Below are 20,082 nucleotides of genomic sequence, written 5' to 3'. Positions count from 1 at the left end.
ATGAACTTGGGAAGGGACCATGAATTAGAATAGGAATTTCAATCAAATTTAAATCCTTCATTTTCACTAACCTCTTGCCTACATTTAAAATGCATTTTCTTTTCTTTTTTCTTTTTTTTTTTTGCTGTATGCGGGCCTCTCACTGTCGTGGCCTCTCCCATTGCTCCGGACGCGCAGGCTCAGCGGCCATGGCTCACAGGCCTAGCCGCTCCACGGCATGTGGGATCTTCCCGGACCGGGGCACGAACCCGTGTTCCCTGCATCGGCAGGCGGACTCTCAACCACTGCGCCACCAGGGAAGCCCTAAAATTCATTTTCTTTACATCACATATATTTAATATTCTGATAACTATTTCAACATAACTGATTTCCTTTGTAATCCTATTTTTTATTTTATACATTTAAAAACAGTATTTTGAGAAGAAGTCCATAGGTTCCACCAGACTACAAACAGTATCCATTATCTAAAATCCAATTAAACCCCCTGGCCCAGACACATATTCCCAAAATATAATGTTCTCCTGTTCCCATCTCAAAAGTACTTGGCTCTGTGCCCTGTCTACAGACACATCCCTTAGTCCAGACTCATACTCTCCCCCTTCCAGTCTCCCTACTGGCCCCTTCAGTTCTGTCCTGTAGAGTGCCTATTCCATTGAGACTAAATTCCATCACTGATTTTGTTCTTCCCCTAGAACAAGCCTCCTTTCCACCTCCCCCATCTTGTACCAGGGTGGTCTCTGTGTACCACAGAATATAGCAAAAATTATAGTATATCACTTCCTACATTAGGTTATACAGAAAAGACACTACAGTTTCTACTTGAATCATTCTCTCATGCTCTCTCCCTCTCTTGGATCACTTGCTCTAGGTGACACCAGCTACCACATCACAAGCAGCCCTACTGAGGGGCCCAGGTAACAAGGATTTGAAGCCTCCTGCCAACAACCAGGTGAGTGTACTTGGAACCAGATCCTCTAGTCCCTGTCGAGCCCCCGGCAGTTTGTAACCTCATGAGACCTTGAGCCAAAATCATTCAGCTAAGCTGCTCCTGGACTCCTTACTCTCAGAAACTGTGATAACAAGTGTTTGCTGTCTTAAGCTGCTAAGTTTTGCGGGGATTTGTTACACAGCAGTAAATAATAAACACACTGGGGTTCTACCGTCTTCCTGCTGTTAGTCCCCAGAATGCTCTTAGGAGGCCAGCGCCTTACGCCAGTCCCTCCAGAACCTTCTCATAGTCCTCTACCAGCCTGAGAGAAACCTATGTATCCCCTAAAGACTTGAGCCTTGGTTCACAGCTGCCTTCTCTCTCCTGTCTCCAGCCACCACCAGCAACTATAACTCCACATGCCAGCCCTTCCAGTACACAACTGGGCATCACAACAGAAATGCAGCCAGACCTCAGGTACTACAGGAACTACTTCTTACTGTTCCACCCCATGTTCCAGAACTCTGGTCTCTCTAATCACACAGCTGCTTTTCAAACAGTCCCCTTCTCCCTTATCCTCAATAAGCCTACCCTTTGTTTTCAGCATGGCTGTCTCTCAAGCCCTCCTTTGCTCTATCAGGTGCCCCTGGTTACACTGGACTCTTACCAAACTAAACACATGGCTAGCCATCTCAATCATGCTTTCATCTAACGTTCATATTTATTAATCCCCTCACCCCATGCTTTGTACATAAATGTTCCCAGATATTGGCGAACTTAAATGTGCAAGTAAGCATACACAGGAGTATACTGACCAAATTGGATTTGAATCCAAAGCTGACCTAACTCTCTGTGCTTTTACCCTACTTCTCTTATCATTAAAAAATTACCTGGAGACTTCCCTGGTGGTCCAATGGGTGAGACTCCACACTCTCAAGGCAGGGGGCCTGGGTTTGATCCCTGGTCAGGGAACTATATCCCACATGCATGCTGCAACTAACAGTCCACGTGCCGCAACTAAGAGTCTGCATGCCACAACTAAAAAGTCCACATGCTGCAACTAAGATCCCGCATGCCGCAACTAAAGATCCCGCATGCCGCAAATAAGATGTGAAGCCGCATAAATAAATGAATAAATATTTTTTTAAAATTACCTGGATAATATAGTCACGTCCTAATTCATTTGCAACCTCTGTCATTTGTAACATGTACCTAGTTATCTAATCCAGAAACCCCAGAATCAGCTCTGACCCCTAACTCACCACTACTCCCCATGGCCAATCTATCCACTTAGTTCTGCCTACATCACCAGCATCTCTCTCAAACCAGCCCACTTCTTTCCTCTGCTGTTGCCACTACTGTCCCAGCAGAGTTCCTGCCAGCATCACTGCAGTGTCCTGCTAACCAGGCTTGCCCCTCTCTAAAGTGAGCAGCCCGGCGTCCCTGGTGGCGCAGTGCTTGAGAGTCCGCCTGCCGATGGAGGGGACACGGGTTCGTGCCCCGGTCCAGGAAGATCCCACATGCTGCGGAGCGGCTGGGCCCGTGAGCCATGGCCACTGAGCCTGCGCGTCCGGAGCCTGTGCTCCGCAACGGGAGAGGCCACAACAGTGAGAGGCCCGCATACCGCAAAAAATAAAATAAAAAAAAATAAAGTGAGCTGCCAAAACACAGTCTGATCTTGTCACTCCCCTGCCACTCTACCTAACCCTTTTTAAAGCCTTATTCTGCCCTCAGAATAATTTTCAAATTCTTTGGCCTAGAAGATCCTTCACACTGCGTCCCTTACTTGCCTCTCTCACTTCCCCTTCGCCATCACAACCCTGCTGGCTACCTGCAAGTTCCAAATTCGCCACAAATACCACCGCCCTTGCCTCTGAATAAAATGTTTCCTCAACTCCCTTCTCTCCACCTACTGTTTGAGGCTAATTCCTCCTACTCCTTCCTTCATTTTACTCTCAGCTAAAATGTTACCTGCTACAGGTAAGAAGGTAAGATACCTCAAAACACTTTCTCAAGCACTCTCCACAGCACCTGGCATTTACATCTCTGAAACTGCACTCTGGGGATTTCCCTGGTGGTGCAGTGGTTAAGAATCTGCCTTCCAATCCAGGGGATACAGGTTCAAGCCCTGGTCCGGGAAGATCCTACATGCTGCAGAGCAACTAAGCCCAGGCGCCACAACTACTGAGCCTACGCTCTAGAGCCCGTGAGCCACAGCTACTGAGCCTGTGTGCCACAACTACTGAAGCCCGCATGCCTAGAGTCCGTGCTCCGCAACAAGAGAAGCCACCGCAACGAGAAGCCTGCACACCACAACGAAGAGTAGTCCCCGCTCACCGCAACTAGAGAAAGCCCACTCGCAGCAACGAAGACCCGAGGGAGAGGGGGAGAGGGGGAGAGGGGGAGAGGGGGAGAGGGGGAGAGGGGGAGAGGGGGAGAGGGGGAGAGGGGGAGAGGGGGAGAGGGGGAGAGGGGGAGAGGGGGAGAGGGGGAGAGGGGGAGAAAGAAAAAGGGAGAGAAAGAAAGGTTTTTTTTTAAAAAAAAAACCCCTGCACTCTCTATAGACTAACTATACCTGGAGATTCATTGAAGGAAGAGCCAATGTCCTCACAATTATAGCCCTTTTATGCACAGTGCCTGGCACGTAGTAGGTACTCAATAAATGTTAGTTGAATGAATGACAGATACATCCCAGTTTTTTTTAAATCAAACATATGACTCAAATATTGTAGCAAAATGTCCTGTTTTAAAAACACATATCCTTAAAAATTATTTACTTCTGTCAAAGTCTAAGTTTAATGTCATTTTTAAAAGAAGACAGAAGATTGAATCTAAAACATTTAAGAACTGAGAAACGTTATAACATCAAAAATGAAAACTAAAGAACACATTTCCTTCATATAAAAGCATGTTTAATCAAAATGTCACACTCACCTCTGTAAGCAATATTGCTAGCATATCCTGCCTCTGAAAACGTATAGCCAGATGTACCAGAGTATAGCCAACATCGAAAGCCGAAGGACGGTTCAGCAAGCGCACTTCATCTGCAGTGAGCTGACGGGCAATGTCCCCTCCTGATGATTTGTATGCTTCTATAGCAGCTAAATCACCTTCTACAACCCCTAAAACAAGCATCAAGACAGAAAAAAGTTCAATTTTATTTTTCTTCAAAAAGCATAAACCTGTAGCATTCACTCTAAACTCTGATTCTCTGTGCTTCCTGGATCCCGGGGCATCATTTAAATGTCCTATAGAATATAAGGAAAATTAGGCTTCCCTGGTGGCGCAGTGGTTGAGAGTCCGCCTGCCGATGCAGGGGACACGGGTTCGTGCCCCGGTCCGGGAGGATCCCACATGCCGCGGAGCGGCTGGGCCCGTGAGCCATGGCCACTGAGCCTGCACTCCGCAAGGGGAGAGGCCACAACAGTGAGAGGCACGTGTACCGCAAAAAAAAAAAATATATATATATATATATATATATATATATATATATATATATATATATAAGGAAAATTATAGTGTATTCCTTTCCTTTTCATTTCCTTCCAGAATTAGAACTGCCTAGTTAGGCACTTACCATCACATTAGTGCTGGTTCCATGCTCTGGTAATGTTTAGAGAAATTATTAGAATATATTAATTGGATCAAAGATCAACAATCTAGTGTGAGTAACTAGACTTCACAAAAGACACTAAGTTCCTGTTCTGGTTCTGGCTCTGCAGAAACCAAGGAGACAAGGGATGTGCTTCCCACTGGTGTTGGGCTGCTTTTGCCCTTTATTCTGCCTTTCTTTTTTTTTTGGCGCACTGGGCAGCTTTGCGGGATCTTAGTTCCTGGACCAGGGATCAAACCCAGGCCCACAGCAGTGAAAGCACCAAGTCCTAACCACTGGACTGCCAGGGAATTCCCTATGCTGCACTTTTAAAGCTGGATCAAAACAAATGCTGAGCCTTCCACACTACTGTTTTGTTAGCTTGGAGATGACTTAGAGCAGTCAAAACTATTTTTAATGTAAGTAAAAGTTAGCAATATTTTGATTTCAGAATTTCTCTTAGCCAAGTCTTCCTTACACCCATTAAGAATTATTAATACAGTAAAACTTGAGCTAGATGATTCTGAACAGAAACAGGCTAAAATAAAACACTATAAACCAGTTGGGGAGTAGAGATACAAAACAAGTATCAATTTTTCCAAATCTATAAAGAAGTTTCCATGCCCACTGAACCATGCTATTATTCTTAACACAAATTAATGTTAGGTAATGACAAAAATCCTGTTTACTAAGCAGTACAGTACATCTATGGATAATAAACAGCCCTGGCAAAAAATGAAGGCGTAGGTTAGCTTCAAATTTACCACAAATAGTATTAAACACACACACACACACACACAAGACTGTAGGACTAAATAAGTTTGTTTCCTAAATTACATCAAGAAAAATTTGTTACATAAAATGCTACTACTAGCTAGAAATATTCTTAGGGTACTTTAAAGAAAGCATTTTAAACTGCTATCTTGAATTAGGAATTAGATAAATAAGACCTATTCCTTAGATTATTACAGATTGGTACAATGCAACAAGTTCCCCTGTTATTAAAAATAACAAAGCTTTAAAATGATAATTTCCACATTCACCGAATGCCCATGACACATAAAGCAATATGCTGGGCACTGTGAGAAACATAAACACAATAAAAACATGATTCCTATACTCAAAACAGTCCTTCATCACATTTGTGAGCCATAAAAAGCCAGCTTCCAAGTTTTCCAACTCTGGGATGAAAGATCCCTTCTGCAAAACTAGATCCTCTCGCCAGAAAAATGACCCCCTCCCCCTGAAACATATATTTTTCAGGTTAACAATCCATGATTTCAAATGAGAATACCTTACAGAAATTTTTATTTTCACAGCAACGTAGGTTAATACATTCCTCAATATAAACACCTAAGGACAGCTATAGCCCCCACTGCAATACATAAAGGACTTCAACACACCCTTACAAGGCTTAGTGCCCTGGAGAAATCATCAAGGCTAAAATGTAATATAGTTGGCATGAGACAAGGGTAGGTGAACCTTCTCAAAAGGGCAAACCTGAAGAACAGACACACAAATCTAAAATCTGCTTAACTTGTTTTAATGAACAGATGAGAATAATATAGTAGAGCTCATAACTTTTTGAATAATTTAATGCTGTATATTTTTTTCAAACTGAACACGCCCTACTCCATTTCCTTTTGTGTGTATATATTTCCTTATGAAGGCAACTGTTGTTCACTTCAGTTCTATCAAAGCTATTAGTAACTATTTCTAGGTGTGTGCAGTATCACCACACCTTTTACAGTTCTTAGCTTCAACCTAAAAATATATATTTATAAAATTTCTTTGTATGATGTAAGAAATGTTCTAGGCAGTTCCAAAAGCAACACAAGGACCAAAAGGTCTGATTTACCTGAAAAGATAAAGAGGAAGACCTGCACAGTACATGTATATGCGTGTGTGTGTGTGTGTAAATACACACATATATTTTTTTGTTTCCCAAAGACAAAGATGAAGTAGTCTAAAGGTAAACATCAACTAACTTTGTTCTTTTGGTTGGAGGAAGGGGACATCTTTTAAATCACTGTCTTCACTATTTTTAGCTAACTCATCAAATAGCTGATGTCTGAAAGAATCTCATCTTAGAAATGCTTGCTTAAGAATTCATTTCCTCTCTAATGTTTCTGAAGGATTTCTATAATTAGAAACTAATTAGCTAGCCGAAGGTGGGGAGGATTACAGACCAAACAGCACAACAAAGTCAGCAACTGTGCTTTGGAATTATGATTTACAGTCTGCCTTCAAACTAAACGTTTTTAATAAAAACAGAACTTCAAATGATGAGCTGCATGGTATGTGAATTGTATCTCAATAAAGCTGACATATACACACACAAACTGGACTTCTATTTGGCCTAATCCAAGACATAAAAAACAATTATTTCCCCTGACCACAAGCTCTGCACTAAACTGCAAATAGGGAATCCTGCCCCGACTAGCATGGAACATACACAGGAGGGTGAACAGAATAGAGAACAGAATAGAGATTCTGTTCTCTATTCATCACAGCATAAAAAACCTCCAAACTTTCCAGAACATGAAAAACACAAATTTAAGTATAGGGACAAAATAATATTTAAAAGAAAGGTATTTTATTGTCTAATGTTTGGGAATATATAATTCCATTCTTTTCATTAACCATAATTTAGAGCTCACAGTTTCAGTTACTGGTGAGTTTTTGGCTACAAAGATGAGTAAATTTATTACAAATCAAATTTCATGAGAATGTCAATGAACTGTCCTAATTTTTGTTGTATCTCTATTACACACTGCTCAAGAGGAGCCAGTGATTAAAGTTTCTTCACAGATGGGTTTTCACTGTAAACATGGTGTCTAAAGAATGTGGCCTACACTGAGATAATTTAAGTTTTAGCTACCACATGTTTTCTACTTGGGGGGGGGGGAGCATCAGATTATATGCAAAACAACTTGGAAAATGTCTTTGAGTTCTTCACATAACATTACGTTTTTACCACCTTTTAAGATTACGGAATAAAACGGAAAGCAGAAAAAAAGTTAAAGAGTTGGTAGGTAGGAAAATACAGTAAATAAATCTAAGTGGTAAAACCTCACTTAAAGTAACAAAGATCAGGAAAACGCGGGAAAGTTCCAGCAGAAGAGAAAGAGGTGATGTACACATGCTTTCGAGGTTACTGACATATCACACTATCTCCAAGAGTAACTAAAGCATCTTAATATGTTGTTTTGAAAATTTAACAAACGTTAAATATTACATGTTCTGTCCCTTCCTCTTCCATGTTATGAAGGCAAATTAAAAAGACAGCTGAGGGCTTCCCTGGTGGCGCAGTGGTTGAGAATCTGCCTGCTAATGCAGCGGACATGGGTTTGAGCCCTGGTCTGGGAAGATCCCACATGCCGCGGAGCAACTAGGCCCGTGAGCCACAACTACTGAGCCTGCGCGTCTGGAGCCTGCGCTCCTTAACAAGAGAGGCCGCGATAGTGAGAGGCCCACGCACCACGATGAAGAGTGGCCCCCGCTTGCCACAACTAGAGAAAGCCCTCGCACAGAAACGAAGACCCAACACAGCCATAAACAAATAAATAAATAAATTTAAAAAGAATAACAACCCAAGCCAAGCTGTAAGATGTTATTTGAAATTCAAAATAGATTCTCAAGAAGATAAATAAACCAAGTGCCCACTGTTTAAAAAAAAAAAAAAAACAGCTGAAGGCACTCTAAGAAGATTAACTTTATAAAACTAACCTGCTGTATCAATATACATTCAAAATTGAGTGAACTACACAGCTAGCTAAGTGGTGGTGCATAATTACAGATAAAGGAAAGTTAATATACTTTAAAAGCATAAAGACCTGAGAGTAAGTGAAATTATTAAAAAAAAAAGCTCATCTTGTTCTGTAAGCTGGGCCAAGAGTAGAATTTAACATATTTTGAAGTCACGGGTCACAACTCACTGGGGACACTTCACAGCTACTATGGAACTCCGTTGGTTAGAATATGGAGCTGGCTCATAGATGTTTAGAAAACAGACTTATTTTTTCCCCCATATATGGCACCGTTTTCAAAGTTTTGCCTTGTTTCTTTCGACATAAAACCATAATGGTAACTAACTTTGAAAAGAATGCCAAATGGTAAAAAAAAAGCCAGGACTTACCTGAGCCCACATGGGCCAGCTCAACACTACCCTGGAGTTCTATGGTAGCTGTGACATCACAGCATGGTTTATGCTGTGGGGTCAGGGTGGACTTGGAGTCAGCTGGCACAATTTCAGGAGCCCTTAAAGAGAAAAGTTAGTTTTAAGTGGTAATGTTCAGAATGTCCTTTACCATGGTCAGTAGAAAGATGCAGATGTGGTGGCTACGAGGTCTGGGTAGTTTTCCTCTATTCAGAGTTTAATTCACTTAACTGTCTTTGCATATTAAAAAGGAAACTATACCACCCAGTTATACTTTTTCTTCATACTCCTAACCATTTGGCTATAGTTCAAAGACAAACTTGGCTTAGACAGACACAGCAATCTCTTTCAATACTCAAACATGACCTTCTTTTTAAATAAAATGACCTCAATATTTTTAAATGTATCTTAAGTAGACACAAGCTATGGCAATCCCAAAAATAGTTTGAGCAGACCAAACAAATCACCTCCCAGATGCATTTTTTACACAATAACCAAAGGCAACAAGTTAAAATCTACCATTTCTATTCCTAGAATAGTGCTACTGAACAATAATCTTTTCAAAAAAACCAAGAGATGAAAACCACAAATTGGAAATAAATTCTTAATCTAATCTATGCTTTATCACAATGGGTTTCTATTCAATTCATTCAATAAACTTACTCCATTATGAAAACATTTATTGACTGACTGATTGATTGCCACACCGTGCGGCTTGCAGGATCTCAGTTCCCCAACCAGGGATTGAAAGCAGTGAAAGCCCAGAATCCTAACCACTAGGCCACCAGGGAACTCCTGAAAATATCCTCTTCAGAAAAATTAAAAACTCAAATTATAGGGAAGTCAAAATAATCTCTAAATAAGGCCTTTAAATGTTCTATTATTAACCATGACAAACTATGCCAAATGTAGCTTATACTTTGGTGCTCTTACCTCCTTAAATCTTTGATCAGGTTGTTAACAACCAAACTGCTGTGAAAATATAAATCCCCAAAGTCATGAAAAAAAATACCTGAATTGATAGAGTACCTTCATAAGAAAGAAGATCTTGCCATGCAGGAAGAATTACTGCTAAAAGCACAATGGAAGGATATAAAGGAACATGTCACAAAGTTATCTTTGGGAAGGTGATCAGAGATGAGGATCAGTGTTAATGGGTTAAAGATGAATGTGAGTTACAATCAGAAAGGTTACTTAAAATATTGCCAAAAAGTCAACTGAAGGGATATTAAAGTTCTTAAAATCTGAGGTTCTGGTCAAATAAAATAGTATATGTCAAAACCACATTCTGCACTGGAACCAAGTCCAAAAGTTTTTGACTTCAGGTAAAAATTTCATCTGTCAAGTTATCCTGGCCAAATTTGAAACCAAATATTAGACTTTTAGAATTATTCTATTTTAGATTGGCCTTCTAAGAGGAACTGAATAGTCTAGCCACTCTCTTTTACCAGTGAGAAAATTAGAGGATAAATAAGCTTTTTAAAAGGGACGGACAGATAAAGAAGAAAACCTCTCACAACATAACTTTATACTATTCAGATTATGTCCATATAACTCTTCTTCTAGCCAAAAATACTGATAGAATTAAGACAGAGAATCATCAAATTGGAAGAGATATTTAAAAGTTAGTGCATCTTGATGTGGTCCCCAAGTAGAAGCACAAATCAAGAAAGTCCCTATAATTTGCTACTGCAAGAGAAGGTTCCACAGCTTCCGTTAATGCTCATGGCCCCACAACTATCTACATAAAACGATGGATCTACCACCGAATGGTAGATGTTTCCCCAAAGAGTTTCAGGCCCATACCAACAACCCATCAGAATCCTCACTATGGCATGTCTAAAACTGATTTTCATGTTTTCTACATTTAGGAAAAAATGATACTGCTATCCAACCCAAGTGTCCAAACAAAAAACCTGGGCATCTTGCTTAACTCTCCCCTCAGCCCCAATATCAATTCTTCCAAGTTTTATCCATCCTACCTTTTTAAAGTCTCTCTCAAATACATCCCCCTTACCCCATTTTCCACTGCCTCCACCTTAGGTAAGGCCGTACTCTTTCTCACCTGGATTGCTATAATTTCCTCCTTAAAAGGTCTGCTTGCCTCCACTGCTGCCCCCTCCCAATCTAGTCTCTAGGCTATGACCAGAGTGAGCTTCCCAAACCACAAATCAGATTAAGGCAGTCTCCTTCCAAATGTTTACCATTGCCCTTACATTAAGAGCGAAAATCTTCAACCAAATGAACAGGCCTTGAAAGGTCCAGCATTATCCTGCAGCTATTTCTCACAGCTCCCATTCTACACTCCAGCCCTATAGACTTCTTTCAGTTGAATGGATGGGCCATGCTCTCTTGCCTCTGGAGTCTTAACAAATGCAATTCCCTCTGACAGAAGCACTCTTTTCCCTCTTCTAAGGTTTTGGCTTAGATGTCATTTCTTCCTGAAAGCCCTCTCCAAATGTCCAAATGAGATTAGGGTACATACTCCTCCTCTAACACCCTATACTTCCTCTCCTGAACTTATCACACTATTATTGACCTGTTAAATTATTTCTTCACTGGACCACAAGCTCACTGAGAGCCCTGACTTCTTTCCCAGTGCTTGGAAGCACACTCAATGATCGTCTGAATGCATAAATGAATGGACGAACAAACAAATAAAAGGTGAAAATGAAGACAATTCTGAAAAGCAAGTGGAGGGTGGACCAGGTTGGACATTTGTCTTTTGAGATTTTAAGATATCTAATAAAGCCATAATTGTTTAAGCAAAAGTGTGATACTGATGTAAAAAAAAAACATCAAACTAAAGAGCCTCGAAACAAATGAAGCAGAATCATTTTATATATGACAGAACCACCCAAATCAATGGGGAAAGAATTTAATAAATCATATTAACGGAAATTATCTGTAAAAAATATTTTAATCCTTAGTTCAATCCAAAAAACTGTGAAAAACAAAGATAAAATGTTATAACTCTCCCCACAAAAAAAAGGTAAAGAAAATGTGCAAATATGTCTGGTATATATCTTTAATATATACATTATATTCATATAGACTTGATACAACTTGATAAAATCACAAAGGAAAATGGACAAAAGACATAAATCAACAATTCACAGAAAAAAATACAAATGACTAATTAAATGAGATAGCTTGCCTCCATTAATAACAAACATCAGCAAAGATACAGCTATACAGGTACTCTCTTACACTGATGATTAGAATATAATCAGTACAGTCCTTCCACGCAGCAATTTACCAACATGCACAAAATACCTCTGACACGTTTCCATCATTTGATCCTGTTACCCCATTTCTGGGAACCTAAGAAAATCATTAGAAATGCTGACGATTTTGTTCATCAAAACACTACCAGTATAAAAAATTTTCAAATAACCCAAAGGCCAATAATAAGGGCTATGTTAACTTAAAGTACAGCAACTCGAAGTCATATTACACATTCATTTTTTTAAAGATGAAAATATTTTAATTACTTCAAAATGTAAAATTCAACAACAAAAAAGAATGTATATTATTTCTGTTACATAAAAATATTAAAAAACTGAAAATACAAATATGAGATTTCCTCTAGATAGTGATATTATAAACTATATTTTTTCATAGCTCTTCTCACCTCTGACATACTCTGCAATGAGTATGCTCTGCTTTTATTATTTAAAAATAAATTAAACCCTTATATACTGTTATAGGAAGTCAGTATATAATGCCAAATTTGATAAAACAAGAAATACTGCTATGTCCATCAACAGATGAATGGATAAACAAAATGTGGCATATAAATAAAATGGAACATTATTCACACTTAAAAAAAGGAAGGAAATTCTGACAGTTACAACATGGATAAACCTTGAAGACATTACACTAAATGAAATAAATAAGCCGGTCACAAAAGGACAAACACCACCGTATGATTCCACTTATATGAGGTACCCAGAGTAGTCAAATTCAGAGAGACAGAAAAAAGAATGGTGGTTGCCAGGAGCTGGAAAAGGGGGACTGGGGTGTTACTGTTACTGTATACAGTTTCAGTTTTGCAAGGTGGAAAAAGTTCTGCACACAGATGGTTGTTATTGATGGTTACACAACAATGTGAATGTACCAAAGCCACTGAACTGTACATTTAAAAGCAGTTAAGAGGTCATATTTTGTTATGTATGCTTTACCACAATTTTTTAAAAGGAAAAAAGGATAAAAGGACATTACTCAGAGATATTAGAGGTCCTGCTTCAAATATCACCTATGTAGTATCCTCCCTCCCACAAAAAAGTAAATGTTTAAATTTCATCTAATCACATCCAAATTGAGACTTATTCTGTAAAACGAATGGCCTAGCCTCTGAAAATGTTAATGACATGAAGAGTAAACAGGAAAAAAAAAAAACCCCACCTGAGGCACTATTTAGATTAGAAGAGATTAAACAGATAAAACAACTAAATAAAACAGATTATCCTTGATTGAATGGGGTTGGAGCAATAGCTATTAGTGAAACTATTGGTGAAATTGAATATGGACTTCAAATATTAGAGTTTCTGGATAATTATATTGTGTGAATATGTAGGGAAAATGTGTTTTTAAAACATACAAGGCTATGGGCTTCCCTGGTGGCGCAGTGGTTGAGAGTCCGCCTGCCGATGCAGGGGACACGGGTTCATGCCCGGGTCCCGGAAGATCCCACATGCCGCGGAGCGGCTGGGGCTGGGCCCGTGAGCCATGGCCACTGAGCCTGCGCGTCCGGAGCCTGTGCTCCACAACGGGAGAGGCCACAATAGTGAGAGGCCCACGTACCACAAAAAAAAAAAAAAAAAATACTTAGGGGCAAAATGTCATGACATCTGTAGCTAACTCTCAAATAGTTCAGGAAAAACTCATACAGAAAGACAAATAGAGCTCGCAAATGTGGCAAAGTACTAATAATCGGAAAACCTAGGTCAAAAGCATTTGGTGTTCAATGTATTATATTTGTAACTTCTCTACTGGTTTTGAAATTTCTCAGAATGAAAGGCTGATGGGGAACAGCAGTGGTTACCTCCACAGATAAGGACTGAAGGTGGAGGGAAGAAAAAGAAACTTGCTTTTCTTTATAAACTCCATCTGTAACTGCTTGATTTTTATAACCCTGTGCATAGTTTAATTAATGTTTAAAGTTAAAGTTACTTTATGGTAAACAGTAAAGGTCTCTGGAGTCTAAATACATCTTTTTATACTTAATATTTAAACGATACTTTTGGATTTCATAATTCAATGTGTTCATTTAATATAGTGCTTTTAAAAAAATGAAAGCCTTTACTCAATCAATGATGCATATTCAAATGTCACTGCCATACAATCGAGACTCAGCACACATATTCCTTTTCTCAGCATTAGGAGGCACATTATTAGTTGGCAGGCCTGTGTAATCAATCATTTCTAAAAGCCAGGAATTATGTCTCAGGCAGACTAAAGGCAACCAGAAGGATGCTGCAGGGGCTCTATTTCTGCCACTGCTATCCATTTGCCTTGACACACTCATTCCTGGAAGCTTCTTTCATATCCCAGATGTCAGGAAGCACTTTGAAAAGCCAGACTAAACTGGCCAGGGGGAATAAAATGTGTGTGTATTCTCTACAGATTAGAATCTTACACTGCTGAGGATTCCCACAATTCACTTAAAAACCATGACATAAAATGTTATTTTAAATCCAGAGTTCCAAAAGCACAAGAGGAAATCCTTTGAAACTTGAAAACAAGACAGAACTAGCTGAAGATAATACTCCTTTCACAGTGCTAAAAATAATTCTATTACCTGTAATATCAACTACCTGGGACAGGAAGGAGATTCACAACCAAGAATGTGTATGGAGTGAAAAGGCACCGCAGTTTTTATAGCTACACGCACACATCCCATGTAAGAGTATCACACAAAGTTAACCAAGGACATACAAGGCATTGCCAGCATTCTAGCAGCTTACTTTCCTTTTATGGATGCAGTGCCAAAGATTTGCTGCAGGAGTCCACATATATTTTGGATTCTATTAAAAGCTTTTAATAGAATATTTTAACTCAAACCATTTTTTTTTAATGTTTTAAAAAAGTGCGATGGTTTTAAATGTCAAAGTCTAAGAAGACTTTTTTCAGGCTCCACATTCATTCATATGTAAAACAATATATGAAGGGAAAAGGGACACTAAATAGGAGTATCTTTTAGTAGAACAGTCTGGTATCAATATAAAATCAAATTTATAATCAAACAAAATGGCCCAGCATACAACCATAACTTAAAATGAAGCAATTCTACTGGGCAGGAAAAATTCTGAAGATGGAAAATATTGTCCAAACAGCTAAGGTATACCAAGTATAAGCAAACACAAGTAAAGCAAACAGAACAAATACTAGAGAAATGCCATACTAAAAATCAAGCCCAAATAATGTGGCTTAGCTATGGAATGATGAGAAATATTAGCAAGTGATAGATTACCCTGGGACACAGCAATCAACTTCACATAGGCATGCTTATTTAGTTGACTTGGAAAAAAGGACTGAAAACATTAATATTCATAGGCATCAAACATCATTCAAAAGTTCCAGTAACAGTATTCCTTTCAACCATATCAAGCAAGAAAAACCACTGTGAATAAGAAATATATGGTCTTCATCTACTGTTCCTGGCACATACCTCCTAAAACCCTTGTAATTTCCTATATAAGAGCCATAAGGGTGTCTTTTGTTGTAATATTTAGTTTTGTTCTCAGTCCCTAAATAGCTCCAGAATGATAAAGATGAAATAAATAGGAGTCTTTTGTTGCTCATATAGCAAGCCCCCTTCAAGCACCTCTGAGTTTATGTTAATGAGGTTAACTTCTGGAAGGCCTCTAAGGATGGAGGCTGGTTACCAGGGGAACAAACCCAGTGATTAGAAGGTTGTATCTTTCAGCCCCACACCACCCTCACCTCCTGGGAGGGGAGAGGGGCTTGAGGTTCAAACAATCACCAATGTCCAATGATTTAATCCATCTTGCTCCCATAAAAATCCCCGATATGGGGTTTGGAGAGCTTCCAGGTTGGTGAACATGTGGAGGTGCTGCAAGAGTAGTGGCCAAGAGAGGACACGGAAAGCTTGCCCTATGCGCCTCTTCCACCTGGCTGTTCCTGGGTCATATCCTTTTATAATAAACCAGTAATCTGGTAAGTAAAATGTTTTCCCAGGTTCTGAAAGCTGTTCCACCAAATTATTTGAACCCAAGGAGGTGACCGTGGGAACCTACGATTTATAGCCTACAATCAGAAACACAGCTGACAACCTGGACTAGCAACTGGCACGTGAAGGGGGTAGGGAGGAAGGGAGGCAGTACTGTGGGACTGAGCCCTTAACCTGTGGGATCTGATGCTACTTCCAGGTAGAGTCAGAATTGAGTTAAATTGTAAAATGCCCTGCTGGTGTCTGGAGAATCTGAGAATAGCTTGGTTTGGGAATCTGCCCCCACCTTCCCCCCCCATACACATACATACATTTGGTGGCCATTACTGCTATGAATGTAGTGTAAGGCTAGAGACACAAAGAAGTGAGTTTTTACTTACAAACACACCTATATACCACCTTTTTCTAGGAAAGGATAACAACATGGCTACATTACACTGAGTCAGTAAGCCTCTCTGCGCCTCAGCTTCTCCCATTGTATAAAATAACAAAACAACGACTCTTGTTTTGTCACAGAACCAGTGAAGGTTAAGTTAAATTTTTCTGAAATTGTCAAATTAAGATGCTATTTGTTATTTTTTTAATGTTATTTGTATTAATTTCCTATTGCTGCTTCAAACAAATTACTACAAATTTAGTGACTTAAAGCAATACAAATTTTTTATCTTAAAATTTGGGAGAGGTCAGAAGTTCCACATGGGTCTCGCTGGGCTAAAATCAAGGTGCACTCCACAGGGAGGCTCTAAGGTAGTTTTGCCTTTTCCAGCTTCTAGAGGTTGCCCACATTCCTTAGCTAAGGGCCCCCGCATCACTAAAACCTCTGCTTTTCCACCGTCACATCTCATTCTCCCATCTCTCTCCTTTGCTGATTAAGGACCCATATTACACTGGGCCCACCCGGATAATCTGGGATAATCTCTCCATTTCAAGGCCCTTAATTACATCTGCAAAATCCCTTTTGCCAAGTAAAGTAACAAATTCATAGGTTCTGGGGATTAGGATTTAGACATTTTGGGGGGCCAGAGTGCAATATTCTACCTGTCACACTACTTAAATCAGTCATGTAAATCAGAGAAAACCCAAAGGGGGTGGGGAGAAGCGCCTACAAGGAAGTCAAGTACTGGGCAAGTAAAAAATACAAATTTGGACACTACCTCATCATTAATATTGTATTTTTCAAGATACCTAATGTTTTGTGTTTTTTGACAAGTCATCAATAAAATACCTCTGTGGAGCAAATTAATAATTTTTAAGGCTAAAGGAGTACTTACTGAACTAGAAAACAAGTTTCTTCTAATTTTTTCTTTACAATAACTTATATGCCCTGAGTTACCTTTAGAGTTAAAACGTCAGCCACAAAGATATCTGAATAAATGTATAAAATCACCATTGTGTCTGTCAAGAATTTTCTTTTCTGTTTTGTTTTGATGTGGTAGTTTTCTTGGTATAAATCAACTTATTATCATTCCAGTACACAGTACTACTATCTCTCAAAAACTAACCTTCTACGACTTTTTCTTCCATTGAAGTTAATTTGATTCTGTTTGGGTTAGTGCACAACACTCCTTTCATTTGACCAGACACTATATCTCAAAACTAGGAATTTAAAAAGTCATCGTAGAAGATTACACACTGCAACAGATTTTTCTAGATGCAATATTGTGATTTATAGGAAAAATTGTCATTCAGATGACCAAATATATATGTTTGATCTTCATCCACAATTCCTGGCTCACAGCTTCCCAAAACCCTTAGAATTTCCTGAGTGATAAAAGTAATGGGATAGTATCTGGTTTCTGGTCCTCAGCTCCTGAAAACACTTCAGGGAAGGTGACTTTTGGATCCCACCCCCAGGGTGGGAGCTGGTTGCCAGGGGATTAGAGGGTTGGGACTTTCAGTCCCACCCACTATGCCACCCTGACCTCCAGAGAGGGGAGAGAGGCCAGAGATTGCCAGTGACCAATGATTTAATCAACAATGCCTATGTAATGAGGCCTCCATAAAACCCCAAAAGGACAGGGTCTGGAGAGCTTTCAGGCTGGTGAACACACAGAGATTTGAGGAGAGTGGCACACTTGGAAAGAGCATCATGGAAGCTCCATGCCCTTTCTCCAAACCTTGCCCTCTATACATCTCTTCCATCTAGATGTTCATCTGTATCCTTTATCATAGCCTTTTATAATAAACCAGTAACCTAGTAAGTAAACTGTTTCTCTGAGTTTCGTGGGGCGTTCCAGCAAACTAATCAAACCCAAGGTGGGGGGTCGTGGGAACCTCTGATTTAGAGCCAATTGGTCACAAGTACAGGTTAACAACCTGGGCTTGTGACTGGCATCTGAAGTGGAGGGAGGTCTTGTGGGGCTAAGCCCTTCACATGTGGAATCTGATTCTCCCTCTGGGTAGACAGTGTCAGAATTGAGCTGAATTCTCGGCCACCCTGCTGGTGCCTGAGAATTGCCTGTTGGTATGAGGAAGCTCCCCACCACACAGACACACACACACACACACACACGCTGGAACTGGGCCTGGGAACCCTTTTCACCAGAGGAAGAAAAGTAACACTAATACAACCTTAAAAATTTACTTCCTTGAGAAAAACCATCCATATACATGATCTTTTTTTTTTTTTTTTTTTTTTTTTTGCGGTACGCGGGCCTCTCACTGTTGTGTCCTCTCCCGTCGCGGAGCACAGGCTCCGGACGCGCAGGCTCAGCGGCCATGGCTCACAGGCCCAGCCGCTCCGCGGCATGTGGGATCTTCCCGGACCGGGCCACGAACCCATGTCCCCTGCATCGGCAGGCGGACTCTCAACCACTGTGCCACCAGGGAAGCCCCATATACGTGATTTTTAATACCAATACCAAAGTAAATTGAAAAGAACATTTTAAAATATAATAAGCCTATACATTGCTAATTTTGGTTAAAATGAAAAAAGTGTTAATGAAACCAAATAAACAAATATCAATACATTCTGACATGTTTAACACCATGCAAGTTTTAGATATTTCTACAGTTATATCTGACACTCTGGAGTGGACACCTATACATAACACTGTATACAGCTTTCCAGTAAGGGGGCCAAAATACAATTGGCATCAATAAACAACTACCACAAATATTAATTTTCAACAGTTATGAGAAGGGGGGAAACATTAGATCAAATATAACAATATTTTTGTAGACCACGTGCAAGAAAAAGTTAATTCTAATGTACTGCCTACGTTTTAAGAATCATATGTATTTTTAGACCATCAAAATCTTGCTCAGTAATAAGACTACAATCCTCATGACTTCATTTCAACATGCTCCTTGATAATGAGATTCTGGTTAAGCTCGTAAGTCAGTGATTCTCAACAGGGTATACCAGTACATACTGCAGGCCCCCCCAAAGCTTGGGAGCAATGGAGATGTTACTAATTCATATGTTCTCTATAATGCCATTGCCATGGGGCAAACTGAACATCTCAGCATAAAAATTCCAGCTTCAGTATGTACTTGTTATATGAGCATGATTCTTTTCCCCCTACGCCTTCAACAGCACTCCCTCCCGCTGCCCCCCAGTCTCAAACCCTTCCCATCTTTGTTAGCAGGGTCACTAGACAAGCTAAACGGAAGAAAGACGCAGCTATTTAAGGCGAAATGCCAAACAGGAAGCAACACGTCCAATGACAACTGAATAAAAACTTTTCAAGTAAAAACTGTGATTTAGGACTCTAGGTATAGAAAACACTACGATTTTTTTCCTTATATATTCATCAAGTTATCAAATATTCATCAGGAAGACGGAGAAATTAAATATAAAGAAATCTGACTTTAGACTCTTCATATCCACAGACTGCCTAGTGATAAACTGAGGCCTCTCTACTCTTTCCAATAAAACCCTATGGGACCTACTTGCTCTGTCTTCACCTGACAGGAAGAAGCCAAGCTGGCTCCCAGTGGGTTGAGCTCCAGGTAGTCTGTAAGGTGAAAAGTACAGAAAGCTAGGAAGAAGGCAAAGAATTAAGAAATTTAGGAGAAAAGCAAAAAGGTTTATTTGTCTTTGGAAGGTCTATTTGTCCAAATTCCAGTTTCCACAAATGTTTATTCACTCATTAACAAAAATTTCAATGCCTGCTATATATAAGGCAATGTTTTAGGTACTAGCAAACAGCTGTGAACAAAACAGACAAAATTCCTGGCCTTCAGAAAGCTTAAGTTCTAAGCAA

The 20,082-nt window shown here is 39.7% G+C and overlaps 1 protein-coding gene across 7 annotated transcripts in view; it reads right to left on the bottom strand.

Moving 5' to 3' along the window:
* ZRANB1 (zinc finger RANBP2-type containing 1) overlaps window positions 1-20,082 on the bottom strand; it is a 68,867-nt gene that overhangs the window by 21,276 nt on the left and 27,509 nt on the right. For 6 of the 7 annotated variants that reach the window (XM_089898329.1, XM_089898323.1, XM_089898324.1 and 3 more), the window contains one exon: window positions 3,863-4,050. In XM_089898329.1, the coding sequence (XP_089754455.1) occupies window positions 3,863-3,886 (24 nt within the window). In that variant the 5' untranslated portion in view covers window positions 3,887-4,050. Of the gene's footprint in view, window positions 1-3,862; window positions 4,051-8,658; window positions 8,781-20,082 lie in introns of all 7 variants that reach the window. The other variant, XM_089898328.1, reaches the window with a different exon arrangement.

Source organism: Delphinapterus leucas, chromosome 16, assembly GCF_059928025.1.
Source record: "Delphinapterus leucas isolate spDelLeu-1000000601 "Yukka" chromosome 16, BTC_Dleu_Yukka2, whole genome shotgun sequence".
Lineage (NCBI taxonomy): Eukaryota > Metazoa > Chordata > Mammalia > Artiodactyla > Monodontidae > Delphinapterus > Delphinapterus leucas.
This window is presented reverse-complemented; position numbering and strand designations above follow the sequence as displayed.